General features: G+C 41.6%; 1 protein-coding gene across 2 annotated transcripts in view; it reads right to left on the reverse strand.

Annotated features, from left to right (window-relative positions):
* LOC139375438 (protein tyrosine kinase 2 beta, a) overlaps positions 1-20,780 on the reverse strand; it is a 59,874-nt gene that overhangs the window by 29,488 nt on the left and 9,606 nt on the right. For both annotated transcript variants that reach the window (XM_071117222.1, XM_071117221.1), the window contains exons 3-9: positions 14,526-14,704; positions 14,030-14,117; positions 13,686-13,765; positions 13,450-13,512; positions 13,245-13,299; positions 5,240-5,380; positions 4,928-5,002 (exon numbers count right to left, since the gene is read on the reverse strand). In XM_071117222.1, the coding sequence (XP_070973323.1) occupies positions 4,928-5,002; positions 5,240-5,380; positions 13,245-13,299; positions 13,450-13,512; positions 13,686-13,765; positions 14,030-14,117; positions 14,526-14,704 (681 nt within the window). The remainder of the gene's footprint in view (positions 1-4,927; positions 5,003-5,239; positions 5,381-13,244; positions 13,300-13,449; positions 13,513-13,685; positions 13,766-14,029; positions 14,118-14,525; positions 14,705-20,780) is intronic.

Raw genomic sequence — 20,780 nt, forward strand, 5'->3', positions numbered from 1 at the left:
CCAAGAGTTTAGTACTGTCTGAATGATAAGAGTAACAACTACCAAGAGTTTAGTACTGTCTGAATGATAAGAGTAACAACTACCAAGAGTTTAGTACTGTCTGAATGATAAGAGTAACAACTACCAAGAGTTTAGTACTGTCTGAATGATAAGAGTAACAACTACCAAGAGTTTAGTACTGTCTGAATGATAAGAGTAACAACTACCAACAGTTTAGTACTGTCTGAATGATAAGAGTAACAACTACCAAGAGTTTAGTACTGTCTGAATGATAAGAGTAACAACTACCAAGAGTTTAGTACTGTCTGAATGATAAGAGTAACAACTACCAAGAGTTTAGTACTGTCTGAATGATAAGAGTAGCAACTACCAAGAGTTTAGTACTGTCTGAATGATAAGAGTAACAACTACCAAGAGTTTAGTACTGTCTGAATGATAAGAGTAACAACTACCAAGAGGTTAGTACTGTCTGAATGATAAGAGTAACAACTACCAAGAGGTTAGTACTGTCTGAATGATAAGAGTAACAACTACCAAGAGTTGAGTGTGAATGTTGTGTGTGGTTAGGGGCAGGATGGGACATTCCAAAAGGGTTCTTCAGCAGTCCCCAACGGTGAACCCTTTTGGTTTCCATGTAGAACTCTCTGTGGAAAGGGTTCTACATGGAACCCAAAAGGGAGTTCTACCTGAAACCAAAAGGGTTCTATCTGAAACCAAAAAAGGGTTCTCCTATGGGGACTGCTGAAGAAATGTTTCAGTTTCTAGATAGCACCTTTTTGTTTCTTCTTCTAAGAGTGTATAGGTCTATGGATGGGGCAGATATGTTGGCCAACTACAACTCACCACAGAGTGTATAGGTCTATGGATGGGGCAGATATGTTGTTTGGCCAACTACAACTCACCACAGAGTGTATAGGTCTATGGATGGGGCAGATATGTTGGCCAACTACAACTCACCACAGAGTGTATAGGTCTATGGATGGGGCAGATATGTTGGCCAACTACAACTCACCACAGAGTGTATAGGTCTATGGATGGGGCAGATATGTTGGCCAACTACAACTCACCACAGAGTGTATAGGTCTATGGATGGGGCAGATATGTTGGCCAACTACAACTCACCACAGAGTGTATAGGTCTATGGATGGGGCAGATATGTTGGCCAACTACAACTCACCACAGAGTGTATAGGTCTATGGATGGGGCAGATATGTTGGCCAACTACAACTCACCACAGAGTGTATAGGTCTATGGATGGGGCAGATATGTTGGCCAACTACAACTCACCACAGAGTGTATAGGTCTATGGATGGGGCAGATATGTTGGCCAACTACAACTCACCACAGAGTGTATAGGTCTATGGATGGGGCCGATATGTTGGCCAACTACAACTCACCACAGAGTGTATAGGTCTATGGATGGGGCAGATATGTTGGCCAACTACAACTCACCACAGAGTGTATAGGTCTATGGATGGGGCAGATATGTTGTTTGGCCAACTACAACTCAACACAGAGTGTATAGGTCTATGGATGGGGCAGATATGTTGGCCAACTACAACTCACCACAGAGTGTATAGGTCTATGGATGGGGCAGATATGTTGGCCAACTACAACTCACCACAGAGTGTATAGGTCTATGGATGGGGCAGATATGTTGTTTGGCCTACTACAACTCACCACAGAGTGTATAGGTCTATGGATGGGGCAGATATGTTGGCCAACTACAACTCATTTCATAGTGTATAGGTCTATGGATGGGGCAGATATGTTGTTTGGCCAACTACAACTCACCACAGAGTGTATAGGTCTATGGATGGGGAAGATATGTTGGCCAACTACAACTCACCACAGAGTGTATAGGTCTATGGATGGGGCAGATATGTTGGCCAACTACAACTCACCACAGAGTGTATAGGTCTATGGATGGGGCAGATATGTTGGCCAACTACAACTCACCACAGAGTGTATAGGTCTATGGATGGGGCAGATATGTTGGCCAACTACAACTCACCACAGAGTGTATAGGTCTATGGATGGGGCAGATATGTTGTTTGGCCAACTACAACTCACCACAGAGTGTATAGGTCTATGGATGGGGCAGATATGTTGGCCAACTACAACTCACCACAGAGTGTATAGGTCTATGGATGGGGAAGATATGTTGGCCAACTACAACTCACCACAGAGTGTATAGGTCTATGGATGGGGCAGATATGTTGGCCAACTACAACTCACCACAGAGTGTATAGGTCTATGGATGGGGCAGATATGTTGGCCAACTACAACTCACCACAGAGTGTATAGGTCTATGGATGGGGCAGATATGTTGGCCAACTACAACTCACCACAGAGTGTATAGGTCTATGGATGGGGCAGATATGTTGTTTGGCCAACTACAACTCACCACAGAGTGTATAGGTCTATGGATGGGGCAGATATGTTGGCCAACTACAACTCACCACAGAGTGTATAGGTCTATGGATGGGGCAGATATGTTGTTTGGCCAACTACAACTCACCACAGAGTGTATAGGTCTATGGATGGGGCAGATATGTTGTTTGGCCAACTACAACTCACCACAGAGTGTATAGGTCTATGGATGGGGCAGATATGTTGGCCAACTACAACTCATTGCATAGTGTATAGGTCTATGGATGGGGCAGATATGTTGTTTGGCCAACTACAACTCACCACAGAGTGTATAGGTCTATGGATGGGGCAGATATGTTGTTTGGCCAACTACAACTCACCACAGAGTGTATAGGTCTATGGATGGGGCAGATATGTTGTTTGGCCAACTACAACTCACCACAGAGTGTATAGGTCTATGGATGGGGCAGATATGTTGGCCAACTACAACTCACCACAGAGTGTATAGGTCTATGGATGGGGCAGATATGTTGTTTGGCCAACTACAACTCACCACAGAGTGTATAGGTCTATGGATGGGGCAGATATGTTGGCCAACTACAACTCATTGCATAGTGTATAGGTCTATGGATGGGGCAGATATGTTGTTTGGCCAACTACAACTCACCACAGAGTGTATAGGTCTATGGATGGGGCAGATATGTTGTTTGGCCAACTACAACTCACCACAGAGTGTATAGGTCTATGGATGGGGCAGATATGTTGTTTGGCCAACTACAACTCACCACAGAGTGTATAGGTCTATGGATGGGGCAGATATGTTGGCCAACTACAACTCACCACAGAGTGTATATGTCTATGGATGGGGCAGATATGTTGTTTGGCCAACTACAACTCACCACAGAGTGTATAGGTCTATGGACGGGGCAGATATGTTGGCCAACTACAACTCACCACAGAGTGTATAGGTCTATGGATGGGGCAGATATGTTGGCCAACTACAACTCACCACAGAGTGTATAGGTCTATGGATGGGGCAGATATGTTGGCCAACTACAACTCACCACAGAGTGTATAGGTCTATGGATGGGGCAGATATGTTGTTTGGCCTACTACAACTCACCACAGAGTGTATAGGTCTATGGATGGGGCAGATATGTTGGCCAACTACAACTCACCACAGAGTGTATAGGTCTATGGATGGGGCAGATATGTTGTTTGGCCAACTACAACTCACCACAGAGTGTATAGGTCTATGGATGGGGCAGATATGTTGGCCAACTACAACTCACCACAGAGTGTATAGGTCTATGGATGGGGCAGATATGTTGTTTGGCCAACTACAACTCACCACAGAGTGTATAGGTCTATGGATGGGGCAGATATGTTGTTTGGCCAACTACAACTCACCACAGAGTGTATAGGTCTATGGATGGGGCAGATATGTTGGCCAACTACAACTCATTGCATAGTGTATAGGTCTATGGATGGGGCAGATATGTTGTTTGGCCAACTACAACTCACCACAGAGTGTATAGGTCTATGGATGGGGCAGATATGTTGTTTGGCCAACTACAACTCACCACAGAGTGTATAGGTCTATGGATGGGGCAGATATGTTGTTTGGCCAACTACAACTCACCACAGAGTGTATAGGTCTATGGATGGGGCAGATATGTTGGCCAACTACAACTCACCACAGAGTGTATAGGTCTATGGATGGGGCAGATATGTTGTTTGGCCTACTACAACTCACCACAGAGTGTATAGGTCTATGGACGGGGCAGATATGTTGGCCAACTACAACTCACCACAGAGTGTATAGGTCTATGGTTGGGGCAGATATGTTGGCCAACTACAACTCACCACAGAGTGTATAGGTCTATGGATGGGGCAGATATGTTGGCCAACTACAACTCACCACAGAGTGTATAGGTCTATGGATGGGGCAGATATGTTGTTTGGCCTACTACAACTCACCACAGAGTGTATAGGTCTATGGATGGGGCAGATATGTTGGCCAACTACAACTCATTGCATAGTGTATAGGTCTATGGATGGGGCAGATATGTTGTTTGGCCAACTACAACTCACCACAGAGTGTATAGGTCTATGGATGGGGAAGATATGTTGGCCAACTACAACTCACCACAGAGTGTATAGGTCTATGGATGGGGCAGATATGTTGTTTGGCCAACTACAACTCACCACAGAGTGTATAGGTCTATGGATGGGGCAGATATGTTGGCCAACTACAACTCATTGCATAGTGTATAGGTCTATGGATGGGGCAGATATGTTGTTTGGCCAACTACAACTCACCACAGAGTGTATAGGTCTATGGATGGGGAAGATATGTTGGCCAACTACAACTCACCACAGAGTGTATAGGTCTATGGATGGGGCAGATATGTTGTTTGGCCAACTACAACTCACCACAGAGTGTATAGGTCTATGGATGGGGCAGATATGTTGTTTGGCCAACTACAACTCACCACAGAGTGTATAGGTCTATGGATGGGGCAGATATGTTGTTTGGCCAACTACAACTCACCACAGAGTTTTTATCTGCACGCTGGCGGATCCCCTCGGGGCCAATGACCAGGTCCACCGTCAGACTCCAGCCTTGCTGGAGAGAGAGACAGGGGGGACAAGGGCTTGAGTGGAGAATAGGATTCAGGGTGTGTAGTGTGTGTGTGTGTGTGTGTGTGTGTGTGTAGTGTGTGTGTGTGTGTAGTGTGTAGTGTGTGTGTAGTGTGTGTGTGTGTGTGTGTCTGTAGTGTGTGTGTGTGTGTGTGTAGTGTGTGTGTGTGCGTGCGCAGTGTGTGTGTGTGTGTGCGTGTGTGTGCGTGCGTGTGTGACTCACCACTAACTGACAGGTGAAACTCTCCTGTATGTAGTCATAGCAGTCTGCCAGCGTGGTAAAGAATTTCACAACACACTCCTCTTCCTTCAGACACGAGTACCTCTGGAACGTCTGTTGAATCATCTTACGCAAAGCCTTCGACTGGGGAATCGAAACAGATACATTGGGCTCCAAAATGAATGTCTCCCATGACTGGCAACGCACAAACAAACCTTTAAAAAAATATAAACAATATTATTATAGAGATAAACTCAGAATACCAACATGTGAGAAATACTGTATTTTATTAAAGTTTCAATGGAACCAACCAAAATCATACAATTATTTAATACAAAATACATTTAACCAAAATCAAGGTTTCATCATAATTATTGGCACTCCTCATTTAGTACTTAGTGCAACAACTTCTGGCAATGACAACAGCATGGAGTCTTTTCCTGTAATGTTTGACAAGGTTAAGGAACACATTTTGAGGGATTTTGGACCATTCCTCTATGGAGATCCTTTCAAGATCCTTCACATTCTTGGGTTTGTGCTTATCCACTGCCCCTCTTCCACTCAGCCCACAGGTTTTCCATTGGATTGAGGTCCGGCCACTGACATGGCAGAACATTGATTTTGTTGTCACAGAACCATTTCTGTGTGGATCTTGAGGTATGTTTTGGGTCATTGTCTTGTTGGAAAGTCCACCTACGGCCAAGTCCCAGCCTTCTGGCAGAGGCAACCAGATTGTCAGCACAAAAATCGACTGATACTTGGTAGAATTCATTATGCCATCAATCTTAACCAGTGCCCCTGGACCTCTGGAATTAAAACAGCCCCAAAACATCACTGACCCCGCTCCATATTTCACCGTGGGTATGAGGTTCCTCTCCTTGTATGCATCTCTGTTTCGACGCCAAACATGCAGATGCTGTATCTGACCAAAACATTCAATTTTGGTCTCCTCTGACCAGAGCACCTTCTTCCAGTCATAATTTAAATGACGTTTGGTAAACTCCAAGCGCTTGGTTCTGTGTCTTGGGGTCAGAAAGGGCTTTTTCTTCTGGCAACCCTACCAAAGAGCCTGTGGTTGTGGAGGTGGAGTCTGATGGTGCTTTCTTCTGGCAACCCTTCCAAAGAGCCTGTGGTTGTGGAGGTGGAGTCTGGTGGTGCTTTCTTCTGGCAACCCTTCCAAAGAGCCTGTGGTTGTGGAGGTGGAGTCTGATGGGACTTTCTTCTGGCAACCCTTCCAAAGAGCCTGTGGTTGTGGAGGTGGAGTCTGATGGTGCTTTCTTCTGGCAACCCTTCCAAAGAGCCTGTGGTTGTGGAGGTGGAGTCTGGTGGTGCTTTCTTCTGGCAACCCTTCCAAAGAGCCTGTGGTTGTGGAGGTGGAGTCTGATGGGACTTTCTTCTGGCAACCCTTCCAAAGAGCCTGTGGTTGTGGAGGTGGAGTCTGACGGTGCTTTTTTTGAAACCTGGTGACCCCAAGACGCCACCAAGGCCTGCAATTCTTTCACAGTGATTCTTGGGGATTTTGTTGCTTCTCTCGCCATCCTCCTCCCTCTCCTGGGGGGGCTAAATGAATATGCGTCCTCTACCCGTGAGGTTTTCAACTGTTCCATATCTTTAGCATGTTTTACTGATTGCCCTGACAGTACTCAGTGTTTTTAAAACTGTATAAACTGCCTACATTTTGCTGGACCCCAGGAAGAGTAACTAAATGGGGCTCTGTGATAAATACAAATACAGGGGTAAATTCAATCGTCTTGTTGCCATTAACAGATTTATGAAGGTCTACGACCATCTGTCTCTCTTGAACTGCCAGTTATTTTGTTTTCTTCATGTTGTTGGATGACAAAGGGATATTGCAGGGGTGTTAACTCATTTTTATACCCTAGTGAAAAAGGAAGTGATGTCATGGCTCAATATAGTTCCTTAAGACTTAGATACACTGTAAAAAAAAGTGGAATTTAGATCCTGGTTTAATGTTGGTAGATGTTATTTAATTTAATCTGTAAGGGGGCCATTAATTGTGAAACCTTGAATTGGAGGACATTGATTATTAATTAAATCAATAAATTATTTTGGTTGGTTCCATTGAAACATTAATAAAGTACAGTATTTCTCACATGTTGGTATTCTGAGTTTCTCTCTATAATTATATTGTGTATTTTTTTTTTAAAGTATTGTTTGTGCATTGCCAGTCAGTGGTGCCAGTAGTTTTGGAGCTCACTGTATACATCCATACATCACTTATCAACACATGGTCAATACACACACACACACAGTACACATATATATATGTATATATATATATATATACACATGTATATACACACACATACATGTATATACACACACACACACACACACACACACACACACACACACGTATATACACACACACACATGTATATACACACACACACACACACACACACACACGTATATACACACACACACACATACATGTATATACACACACACACACATGTATATACACACACACACGTATATACACATATATATACACACATACACACACACACATATATACACACACACACACATACATATATATATACACACATACACATATACACACATACACACACACACACATACAATCAGTCAAAAGTTTTAGAACACCTACCCATTCAAGGGTTTTTCTTCATTTTTATTATTTTCTACATTGTAGAATCATAGTGAAGACATCAAAACTATGAAATAACACACATGGAATCATGTAATAATTTAAAAAAAGTGTTAAACAAATCTAAATATATTTTATATTTTATTCTTCAAATAGCCACCCTTTGCCTTGATGACCTCCACCTCCTCCATGCTTCACGGTGAGAAATACACACGCGAAGATCGTCCGTTCACACACACCGCGTCTCACAAAGACAGGGCGGTTGGAACCAAAAATCTCCAATTTGGACTCCAGACCAAAGGACAAATTTCCACTGGTCTACTGACCATTGCTCGTGTTTCTTGGCCTAAGCAAGTCTCTTCTTATTATTGGTGTCCTTTAGTAGTGGTTTCTGTGCAACAATTCGACCATGAAGGCCTGATTCACACAGTCTCCTCTGAATAGTTGATGTTGAGGTGTGTCTGTCACTTGAACTCTCTGAAGCATTTATTTGGGCTGCAATTTCTGAGGCTGGTAGCTCTAATGAACTTATCCTCTGCAGCAGAGGTAACTCTGGGTCTTCCTTTCCTGTGGCAGTTCTCATGGGAGCCAGTTTCATCATAGTGTTTGATGTTTGTTTTTACAACTGCACTTGAAGAAATGTTCAAAGTTCTTGAAATATTCTACATTGACTGACCTTTTATGTCTTAAAGTTCTGATGGACTGTTGTTTCTCTTTGCTTATTTGAGCTGTTCTTGCCATAAGATGGATTTGGTATTTTACCAGATAGGGCTATCTTCTGTATACCACCCCTACCTTGTCACAACACAACTGATTGGATCAGAAGCATTAAGGAGGAAAGGGATTCCACAAATTAACTTAAGAAGGCACAACTGTTAATTGAAATGCATTCCAGGTGACTACCTCATGAAGCTGGTTGAGAGAATGCCAAGAGTGTGCAAAGCTGTCATCAAGGCAAAGGGTGGCTATTTGAAGAATCTCAAATATAACAACATATTTTGATTTGTTTAACAATTTTTTGGTTATTACATGATTCCATGTGTGTTATTTCATAGTTTTGATGTCTTCACTATTATTCTACAATGTAGAAAATAGTAAAAATAAAATAAAACCCTTGAATGAGTAGGTGTTCTATAACACATGGTCAATATATATATATATTGCAAAGGGGAGGTGTCAAAATTAAGTCAGTACCAGCTGCATTAATGTGTATATATATATATATATATATATATATATATACACACATATACATACACACACACACACACACACACACACACACACACACATCACTTATCAACACATGGTCAATACATATGAACTCAGCAGAAAAAGAAACGTCCCTTTTTCAGGACCCAGTCTTTCAAAGATCATTTGTAAAAATCCAAATAATTTCACAGATCTTCATTGCAAAGGGTTTTAACACTGTTTCCCATGCTTTTTCAATGAACCACAAACAATGAACATGCACCTGTGGAATGGTTAAGACACTAAGAGCTTACAGATTGTAGGCAATTAAGGTCACAGTTATGACAAATTAGGACACTAAACAGGCCTTTCTACTGACTTTGAAAAACACCAAAAGAAAGATGCCCAGGGTCCCTGCTCATCTGTGTGAATGTGCCTTAAGCATGCTGCAAGGAGGCATGAGGACAGCAGATGTGGCCAGGGCAATGAATTGTAACGTCTGTACTGTGAGACGTTTAAGACCACACTACAGGGAGACAGGATGTATAGCTGATCATGCTCGCAGTAACAGACCACATGTAACAACACCTGTACAGGATCGGTACATCTGAACATCACACCTGCGAGACGGGTACAGGATGGCAACAACAACTGCCCGAGTTACACCAGGGATGCACAACCCCTCCATCAGTGCTCAGACTGTCTGCAATAGGCTGGTCCTCACCAGACAATCACCGGCAACGTCACCTATGGCAACAAAGCCACCGTCGCTGGACCAGACAGGACTGGAAAAAAGTGCTCTGCACTGAAGAGTCATGGTGCAGGCAATCAAAGCTGTGTGTTACAGGGAAGACATCCTCCTCCCTCATGTGGTACCCTTCCTGCAGGCTCATCCTGACATGACCCTCCAGCATGACAATGCCACCAGCCATACTGCTCGTTCTGTGCCTGATTTCCTGCAAGACAGGAATGTCACTGTTCTGCCATGGCCAGTGAAGAGCCCGGATGTCAATCCCATTGAGCACGTCTGGGACCTGTTGGATCGGCGGGTGAGGGCTAGGGCCATTCCCCCCAGAAATGTACGGGAACTTGCGTTCATAAATCAGGTCCTATCTTGAGTTGGGCTCTGGGATGTAACAACCGTTGAACATCTGAGGAAATGGGTTGAATGTGTAAGAGAGAGAGTGTGTGTGTGTGTATGTGTTTATGTACCTGAGCTTGCAGACCAGCTGTGTGAAGGAGGGTCGTAACTACATCCCATTGGGACCCGTCTGGGACCTGTTATTTATTTATTTTACCTTTATTTAACCAGGAAGGGCTCATTGAGATTTAAAATCTCTTTTTCAAGAGCGTCCTGGCCAAGATAGGCAGCACCAAGTCATTACAAAAATGACAGACAAACAACATGAAAAACTACAAGTAATCTAGTAAAAACCATAGAATTCACAAGAGTATAACAAAATCAATAACAGAAAATTAAAAACATTGACAGGTCAGGGAATCAGTCTCAAGATCATTCATCAGTGATTTAAAAATACCAATCGGGACAAATTCTTCCAGTTTAAAAGTATTTTGTAAGTCGTTCCAAGACGATGGCGCAGAGGACATACAGTGGGGCAAAAAAGTATTTAGTCAGCCACCAATTGTGCAAGTTCTCCCACTTAAAAAGATGAGAGAGGCCTGTAATTTTCATCATAGGTACACTTCAATTATGACAGACAAAATGAGAAAATCCAGAAAATCACATTGTAGGATTTTTTATGAATTTATTTGCAAATTATCTTTTTAAGTGGGAGAACTTGCACAATTGGTGGCTGACTAAATACTTTTTTGCCCCACTGTAAAAGCCCTTTTACCAAATTCAGTTCGGGCATTTGGAACAGTTAGCAGGATAAAGTCCAGCGAACGAAGAGAGTACCCACCACATTTCTGAACAATACAAATGCCCAAATAAAAAGGTAGTAAACCCAAAATGGCTTTGTAAATAAAAGTATACCAGTGACTGAGCCTACGAGTGACTAGAGACGGCCAGCCAACCCTGGTATACAAAGTGCAGTGGTGCGTAAGGGTTTTGCAGTTTAAAATAAATCTCAAAGTGCCATGGTAAAGGGTGTCAATTGATCTCAAACACTGAGTGGAAGCATTCATATATAAAATATCCCCATTGTCTAGTTAAGGCATACATTTAGCTGATACTAGCCTCCTTCTGGCTTCAAAAGAAAAACAGGCCTTATTCCTAAAATAAAATCTCAATTTTAGCTTCAAAGTTGTTGAATATGCAATTTAAAAAAGGCTGTCATCAATTAAAATTCCACGATATTTATGAGGTTACAACCTCAATCTGCTCGACCTGTTGGATCGGAGGGCCATTCCCCCCAGAAAGGTCCTGGAACTTGCAGGTGCTTGTTAACAAACTATCGTTTTGGCAAGTCCGTTAGGACATCTATGTTGTGCATGACACAATACATTTTTCCAACAATTGTTTACAGGCAGATTTATTTCACTGTATCACAATTCCAGTGGGTCAGAAGTTTACATACACTAAGTTGCCTTTAAACAGCTTGGAAAATGATGTCATGTCTTTAGAATCTTCTGGTAAGCTAATTGACATCATTTGAGTCAATTGGAGGTATACCTGTGGATGTATTTCAAGGCCTACCTTCAAACTCAGTGCCTCTTTGCTTGAATTCATGAGAAAATCAAAAGAAATCAGCCAAGACCGCTGAAAGAAAATTGCGGACCTCCACGAGTCTGGTTCATCCTTGGGAGCAATTTCCAAATGCCTAAAGGTACCATCTGTACAAACAATAGTACGCAAGTATAAACATCATGTGACCACGCAGCCGTCATACCGCTCAGGAAGGAGACGTGTTCTGTCTCCTAGAGATGAACGCACTTTGGTGTGAAAAGTGCAAGTCAATCCCAGAACAACAGCAAAGGACCTTGTGAAGATGCTGGAGGAAACAGGTACAAAAGTATCTATACCCACAGTAAAACGAGTCCAATATCGACATAACCCTGAAAGGCCACTTAGCAAGGAAGAAGCCACTGCTCCAAAACCGCCATAAAAAAGCCAGACTACGGTTTGCAACTGCACATGGGGACAAAGATCGTACTTTTTGGAGAAATGTCCTCTGGTCTGATGAAACAAAAATAGAACCGTTTGGCCATAAACATCATCTTTATGTTTGGAGGAAAAAGGGGAGGCTTGCAAGCCGAAGAACACCATCCCAACCGTGAAGTGTGGGAGTGGCAGCATCATGTTGTGGGGGTGCTTTGCTGCAGGACGGACTGGTGCACTTCACAAAATACATGGCATCATGAGGAGGGAAAATTATGTGGATATATTGAAGCAACATCTGAAGACATCAGTCAAGAAGTTAAAGCTTGGTCGCAAATGGGTCTTCCAAATGGACAATGACCCCAAGAATACTTCCAAAGTTGTGGCAAAATGGCTTAAGGACAACAAAGTCAAGGTATTGGAGTGGCCATCACAAAGCCCTGACCTCAATCCTATAGAAAATTTGTGGGCAGAACTGAAAAAGCGTGTGCGAGCAAGGAGGCCTACAAACCTGACTCAGTTACACCAGCTCTGTCAGGAGGAATGGGCCAAAATTCACCCAACTTATTGTGGGAAGCTTGTGGAAGGCTACCCAAAATGTTTGACCCAAGTTAAACAATTTAAAGGCAATGCTACCAAATACTAATTGAGCGTATGTAAACTTCTGACCCACTGGGAACGTGATGAAAGAAACAAAAGCTGAAATAAATTATTCTTTCTACTATTATTCTGACATTTCACATTCTTAAAATAAAGTGGTGATTCTAACTGATCTAAGACAGGGAATTTTAACTAGGATGTAATGTCAGGAATTGTGAAAAACTGAGTTTAAATGTATTTGGCTAAGGTGTATGTGAACTTCTGACTTCAACTGTACATCACTTATCAACACCTGGTGAACACATAACTAATACCTCTGGAATAGTTGCTGGACCAACTAGTTATCAATATAAAAGGTTAAAGTCAATAAATGAATCAATAATGAAATCAATCCAGTACCTTCATGTTGTCAGTCATCTCCTTGGGGAAGAACAGACCTAGTCCTACATCCTTCCTGTACAGACAGACACATAGACACACACAGACACGCACGCATGTACACAAACACAATCCAGTACCTTCATGTTGTCAGTCATCTCCTTGGGGAAGAACAGACCCAGTCCTACATCCTTCCTGTACAGACAGACACATAGACACACACAGACACGCACGCATGTACGCAAACACAAGGAAAAACAGACAAAATGCCCATTAATTACACACACACACACACACAATCAATGAGCCCCCAACCCATAACAAACCTTCTCAGACAGTACTTACTCTAACAGTTCGTAGTTGGACTTCTTCTCCAGTCCATTGGGGTTCATGTCTTTATAGAACCTCCTGTAGGGGAAAAACACACGCGTGTGAGTATTGGTGGGATTGAATGGAAGGTTGTGTGTGTTATTTAGGGTTAAAGGTTAAGGGTTAGGAAAAATACGATTTTGAATGGGAATGAATTGTTTAGTCCCCACAAGGATAGTAGAAGTGATATGTTTGTGTAGGAGGGTTGTTACCTGATCTCCAGACAACCTAACTGCAAGGCCATCCCATCACTGACTTTACTGGCATAGTGCTGCATGTAGTCACTTCTCACCTGACAAGGTGTTTAGAAAAATACACTTTAAGGATCAGAACTGTACAACAATCCTGCTTGAAAGTAAAACACCACAAATATAGAGAGAGAGGAGAGAGAGACAGAGAGAGAGAGAGAGAGAGACAGACAGACAGACAGACAGACAGACAGACAGACAGACAGACAGACAGCGTGACAGACAGACAGACAGACGGCGTGACAGACAGACGGCGTGACAGACAGACAGACAGACAGACAGACAGACAGACAGACAGACAGACCAACCTGCTGGTAGAAGTAGAGCAGTGTGGTTCGGTCCTCTTTAAACTTCTCTATGAAGTCGGCAGGGACGTACCTAATGCGCAGGTCATATCTGAACACACACAGGGGTTAGAGGTTAAGGTTTAGAGGTCAGGAGCAAGAAGCAGTCAATATCTGGATAAATTACAAAGTCGTAAGCCATGGCTAGTTCTAAAATGTCTCTTCTTAAAAATCTGATTTTAAACCTAACCTTAACCCTAATCTTAACCACACTACAAACCTTATTCCTAACCCTAATCTTATATTAGTTTTCCTATAGTTCTACAATATAGCCAATTTTGACTTTGTTTGTTTGGCGATGTTGTGGGAACAGGAGCAAGAGGTCATGTGCTAGAGGTCAGGGCCTAGAGGTCAGGGCCTAGAGGTCAGGGGTCAGAGCCTAGAAGTCAGGGGTCAGGGCCTAGAGGTCAGGGGTCAGGACCTAGAGGTCAGGGGTCAGGGCCTAGAGGTCAGGAGTTACCTCCACTCTGCCTCCAGATGCTGTTGTTCGTAGCGTAGCTGCAGTTCAGACACGGTGAGGTCGGGGTGCAGCCAATGGACCTCAGCTGACTTCAGGTGTTTCAGCAGCAGGCCGTAGCAGAGGGTATGTTGTATGTCTGGACCCACACATCCACTGGTCAACACCGCTGATATTATATTCTGGAAACGGTTAAGGTATTATAGTACACTATACAGTATAGTAGTGTAGGGGGTCGTAGCAGAGGGTATGTTGAATGTCTGGACCCACACATCCAACACCGTAACATAACCACATTATAGTGGAAATATATTATAGTGGAAATATATTATAGTGGAAATATATTATAGTAGAAATATATTATAGTGGAAATATATTATAGAAGAAATATATTATAGTGGAAATATATTATAGTAGAAATATATTATAGTAGAAATATATTATAGTAGAAATATACAGTGAAGAAATATATTATAGTAGAAATATATTATAGGGGAAATATATTATAGTAGAAATATATTATAGTAGAAATATATTATAGTGGAAATATATTATAGTAGAAATATACAGTGAAGAAATATATTATAGAAGAAATATATTATAGTGGAAATATATTATAGTAGAAATATATTATAGGGGAAATATATTATAGTAGAAATATATTATAGTGGAAATATATTATAGTGGAAATATATTATAGTAGAAATATATTATAGGGGAAATATATTATAGTAGAAATATATCATAGTAGAAATATATTATAGGGGAAATATATTATAGTAGAAATATATCATAGGTGAAATATATTATAGTAGAAATATATTATAGGGGAAATATATTATAGTAGAAATATATTATAGTAGAAATATATTATAGTAGAAATATACAGTGAAGAAATATATTATAGAAGAAATATATTATAGTGGAAATATATTATAGTAGAAATATATTATAGGGGAAATATATTATAGTAGAAATATATCATAGGTGAAATATATTATAGTAGAAATATATTATAGTGGAAATATATTATAGTGGAAATATATTATAGTAGAAATATTATATGGGAAATATATTATAGTAGAAATATATCATAGGTGAAATATATTATAGTAGAAATATATTATAGTGGAAATATATTATAGTAGAAATATTTTAGGGGAAATATATTATAGTAGAAATATATTATAGTAGAAATATATTATAGTGGAAATATATTATAGTAGAAATATTATAGGGGAAATATATTATAGTAGAAATATATTATAGTGGAAATATATTATAGTAGAAATATTATAGGGGAAATATATCATAGTGGAAATATATTATAATAGAAATATATAGAAGAAATATATAAGGGAAATATATTATAAGGGAAATATATTATAGTAGAACTATATTATAAGGGAAATATATTATAGTAGAATTATATTATAAGGGAAATATATTATAGTAGAAATATATTATAAGGGAAATATATTATAGTAGAAATATATTATAAGGGAAATATATTCTAGTAGAAATATGAATAATACCACAGTAGTAATATTAGTACACCAATACTATAATAATAGTATACTGTATATATAGTAGTGACCCATAGAGTTCAGTCCTCTCTACAGTAAACTAGTAGTTTAGATGTAAAGTTCCCTACACTCCCTAGAAAAAAGGTGTTCTCTAGAATCTAAAAGGGTTCTTTGGCTGTCCCCATAGGAGAACCATTTGAAGAGTCTTTATTGGTTCCAGGTCGAACTGTTTTGGTTCCAGGTAAAACCATTTTGCGTTCTGTGTAGAAACCTTTCCACAGAGGGTTCTACTTGGAACCCAAATGGGTTCTCCTATGGGTACAGCCTGAAGAACCCTTCTTTTTCTACGAGTGTATAAGGGGGACTTTGAGAGGTTCTGAAGCGGTTCAGACTGACATTTTGGTGTACAGAGCGGTGTGTGAAAGCCGTAGGGTCTCGTGCCTTATAATGCCAGAAAGACCCATATGTCAGCTCTCTGTTTCCACTCTCTCAGTGGAGGTGACTTGAAGTGTCAGGTTTCAGACACCACATTTGAACAGGGTGTGGCACAATGTGTCACATTTTTCTGGCCTATCCAGACAAAATAATGAATTTGCTCTCCTTCTGAGCGACAGAGCCCAGCCTGGGAGACGGCATATGAAAGGTGACAGTCTAGAAAATCATATACAGTGCCTTGCGAAAGTATTCGGCACCCTTGAACTTTGTGACCTTTTGCCACATTTCAGGCTTCAAACATAAAGATATAAAACTGTATTTTTTTGTGAAGAATCAACAACAAGTGGGACACAATCATGAAGTGGAACGACATTTATTGGATATTTCAAACTTTTTTAACAAATCAAAAACTGAAAAATTGGGCGTGCAAAATTATTCAGCCCCTTTACTTTTAGTGCAGCAAACTCTCTCCAGAAGTTCAGTGAGGATCTCTGAATGATCCAATGTTGACCTAAATGACTAATGATGATAAATACAATCCACCTGTATGTAATCAAGTCTCCGTATAAATGCACCTGCACTGTGATAGTCTCAGAGGTCCGTTAAAAGCGCAGAGAGCATCATGAAGAACAAGGAACACACCAGGCAGGTCCGAGATACTGTTGTGAAGAAGTTTAAAGCCGGATTTGGATACAAAAAGATTTCCCAAGCTTTAAACATCACAAGGAGCACTGTGCAAGCGATAATATTGAAATGGAAGGAGTATCAGACCACTGCAAATCTACCAAGACCTGGCCGTCCCTCTAAACTTTCAGCTCATACAAGGAGAAGACTGATCAGAGATGCAGCCAAGAGGCCCATGATCACTCTGGATGAACTGCAGAGATCTACAGCTGAGGTGGGAGACTCTGTCCATAGGACAACAATCAGTCGTATATTGCACAAATCTGGCCTTTATGGAAGTGTGGCAAGAAGAAAGCCATTTCTTAAAGATAAAAAGTGTTGTTTAAAGTTTGCCACAAGCCACCTGGGAGACACACCAAACATGTGGAAGAAGGTGCTCTGGTCAGATGAAACCAAAATTGAACTTTTTGGCAACAATGCAAAACGTTATGTTTGGCGTAAAAGCAACACAGCTGAACACACCATCCCCACTGTCAAACATGGTGGTGGCAGCATCATGGTTTGGGCCTGCTTTTCTTCAGCAGGGACAGGGAAGATGGTTAAAATTGATGGGAAGATGGATGGAGCCAAATACAGGACCATTCTGGAAGAAAACCTGATGGAGTCTGAAAAAGACCTGAGACTGGGACGGAGATTTGTCTTCCAACAAGACAATGATCCAAAACATAAAGCAAAATCTACAATGGAATGGTTCAAAAATAAACATATCCAGGTGTTAGAATGGCCAAGTCAAAGTCCAGACCTGAATCCAATCGAGAATCTGTGGAAAGAACTGAAAACTGCTGTTCACAAATGCTCTCCATCCAACCTCACTGAGCTCGAGCTGTTTTGCAAGGAGGAATGGGAAAACATTTCAGTCTCTCGATGTGCAAAACTGATAGAGACATACCCCAAGCGACAGCTGTAATCGCAGCAAAAGGTGGCGCTACAAAGTATTAACTTAAGGGGGCTGAATAATTTTGCACGCCCAATTTTTCAGTTTTTGATTTGTTAAAAAAGTTTAAAATATCCAATAAATGTCGTTCCACTTCATGATTATGTCCCACAAATACAGTTTTATATCTTTATGTTTGAAGCCTGAAATGTGGCAAAAGGTCACAAAGTTCAAGGGGGCCGAATACTTTCGCAAGGCACTGTAGCTGTGTTCTCATCGCTCTGTGATATTCTTCAGGTGGATTTAGAGCTCTCAACATGAAAAAAAATACTAAACCATTTCATAGAATTGAAACAGACAGGCAAAATCCTGTGGTGATTAAAGCTGAAGTTGTACTGAGCCTGCACACATTTGAATGCTGTCTCTGCGCTGCTAAGTGGATGTTATATGAAAGTTCATTAAAATGGTGCCAATATTGTACTGTCACTAAGTATGATCACTGAAAATATCAACAAAATATAAACAATATATAAACGCAACAGGTAAAGTGTTGGTCTCACGTTTCATGAGCTGAAATAAAAGATCCCAGAAATGTTCCATACACACAAAAGGCTTATTTCTCTAAAATGTTGTTGTTACGTTCCCCAGTTTATGTGTTGTAGTTTGTGTATTTGCATGTGTTTATTTCAGGAAATGGCTTCCTGAAATCCCTCAAGTAGCTGATTGGTCGACTCCAGGGCTAATTGGAGAGCTGACCCCGCCCCCTCGTCAAGACACAGCTGTCTCCAATTATACATTCATTCTGAAGCTATATAAAAGCCAGTGTTCTGTTCAGGAGAGAGAGATTTTGGAGGTAGGGATTGCTGAGAGAGATTTTGCTAGAGAGATTTTGCTGAGGTCATTGCTGAGGTCATTGCTGAGCGATTGTTTGTGATAGAGAGTTTTTGCTAGAGGTTGATTTTGCTGGGAGTTCATTGCTGAGAGTGGGTATGTTCTGTGAGTTTGTTGCTCAGGTAGAGCTTAGTTGATGTCCTCTGTTTCTTAGTTTGTTTGTAAAATTGTGTAATATTCTGTTTCATTTGTTCCCAGGGGGGAAGGGGAAGGCACCTTGGGAGTGCTTAGGCAAGAGGCCCGCGGGCATACATATACCCGTAGTATATTCACTGTCTAGGCACACTAGGTAAGACCTGGGCGGACCACTCCCTGTATTTTGGTTAGGGCACCAGGTGGTGCTAAATTAGGTAAGTAGTGGGTAGGCAGGTAAGATAGGAGCGGGGGGGGGGGGGGCTTTGAGATTTACTTTCTTTGCTTTGGTTCCGTCCAGCCCCTTTTCCCCATATTACCGTGTACAGGAATAAAGTCCTTGTAAAACGGTACCACATTCTGCCTGTTGTCATTCTTACTCGCACCTACAGTCCATACCTCTTTCGCTTCACAGAGAGTTTAGTTGTAGCAGGGTGTTGCGTTCCCTCTTCATAGAGGCGTGCGTAACTGTTGTGCACAAATTTGTTGACATCCCTGTTAGTGAGCATTTCTCCTTTCCCCCTGACAGGTGTGGCATATCAAGAAACTGATTAAACAGCATGATCATTACACAGGTGCACCTTGTGCTGGGGGCAATAAAAGGCTACTCTAAAATGTGCAGTTTTGTCACACAACACAATGCTACAGATGTCTCAGGTTTCGAGGGAGCGTTCAATTGGCATGCTGACTGCAGGAATGTCCACCAGAGCTGTTGCCGGAGAATTTAATGTTAATTTCTCTACCATAAGCCGCCTCCAATGTCATTTTAGAGAATTTGGCAGTAAGTCCAACTGGCCTCACAACCGCAGACAACATGTATGGCGGTTTGCTGATGTCAATGTTGTGAACAGAGTTCTCCATGGTGGAGGTAGGGTTATGGTATGGACAGCCAAAAGCTACAGACAACCAATACAACTGCATTATATCGGCGGCAATTTGAACGCACATAGATACGGTGGCGAGATCCTGAGACCCGTTGTGGTGCCATTTATCCACCTCCATCACCTCATGTTACAGCATGATAATGCTCGGCCCCATGTTCGCAAGGATCTGAACTCAATTCCTGGAAGCTGAAAATGTCTCAGTTCTTCGATGGCCTGCATATTTACCAATGTCACCCATTGAGCATGTTTGAAATGCACTGGATCGACGTGTAAGACAGCGTGTTCCAGTTCCCGCCAACATCCAGCAACTTCGCACAGCCATTGAAGAGAAGTGGGACAACATTCAACAGCCTGATCAACTTTATGTGAAGGAGATGTGTCGCGCTGCATGAGGCAAATGGGGGTCACACCAGATACTGACTGGTGTTCTGATCACACCAGATACTGACTGGTGTTCTGATCCACGGGCACTACCTTTTTATTTGAAGGTATCTGTGACCAACCGATACATATCTGTATTCCCAGTCATGTTTAAGTCCATAGATCAGGACCTAATGAATTTATTTCAATGGACTGATTTCCTTTCTATGAACTGTAACGCAGTAACATCTTTCAAAGTGTTGCATGTTGCACCTCAAGCTGGAACTACTCTTCCTCCCGGGGAAGGCCTCCTCGCTCCAAGATCTCTCCTTCACGGTTGATATCTCCACGGTGTGGAAAGAACCTTGGCATGACCCCGGACGACAACAAACCCTGTCGTTCTCTACAAACATCAAAGCAGTGACTCGCTCCTGCAGGTTCATGCTCTACAACATCTGTAGAGTACAACCCT

This window comes from Oncorhynchus clarkii, chromosome 19 (genome assembly GCF_045791955.1).
Source record: "Oncorhynchus clarkii lewisi isolate Uvic-CL-2024 chromosome 19, UVic_Ocla_1.0, whole genome shotgun sequence".
Taxonomy (NCBI): Eukaryota; Metazoa; Chordata; class Actinopteri; order Salmoniformes; family Salmonidae; genus Oncorhynchus; species Oncorhynchus clarkii.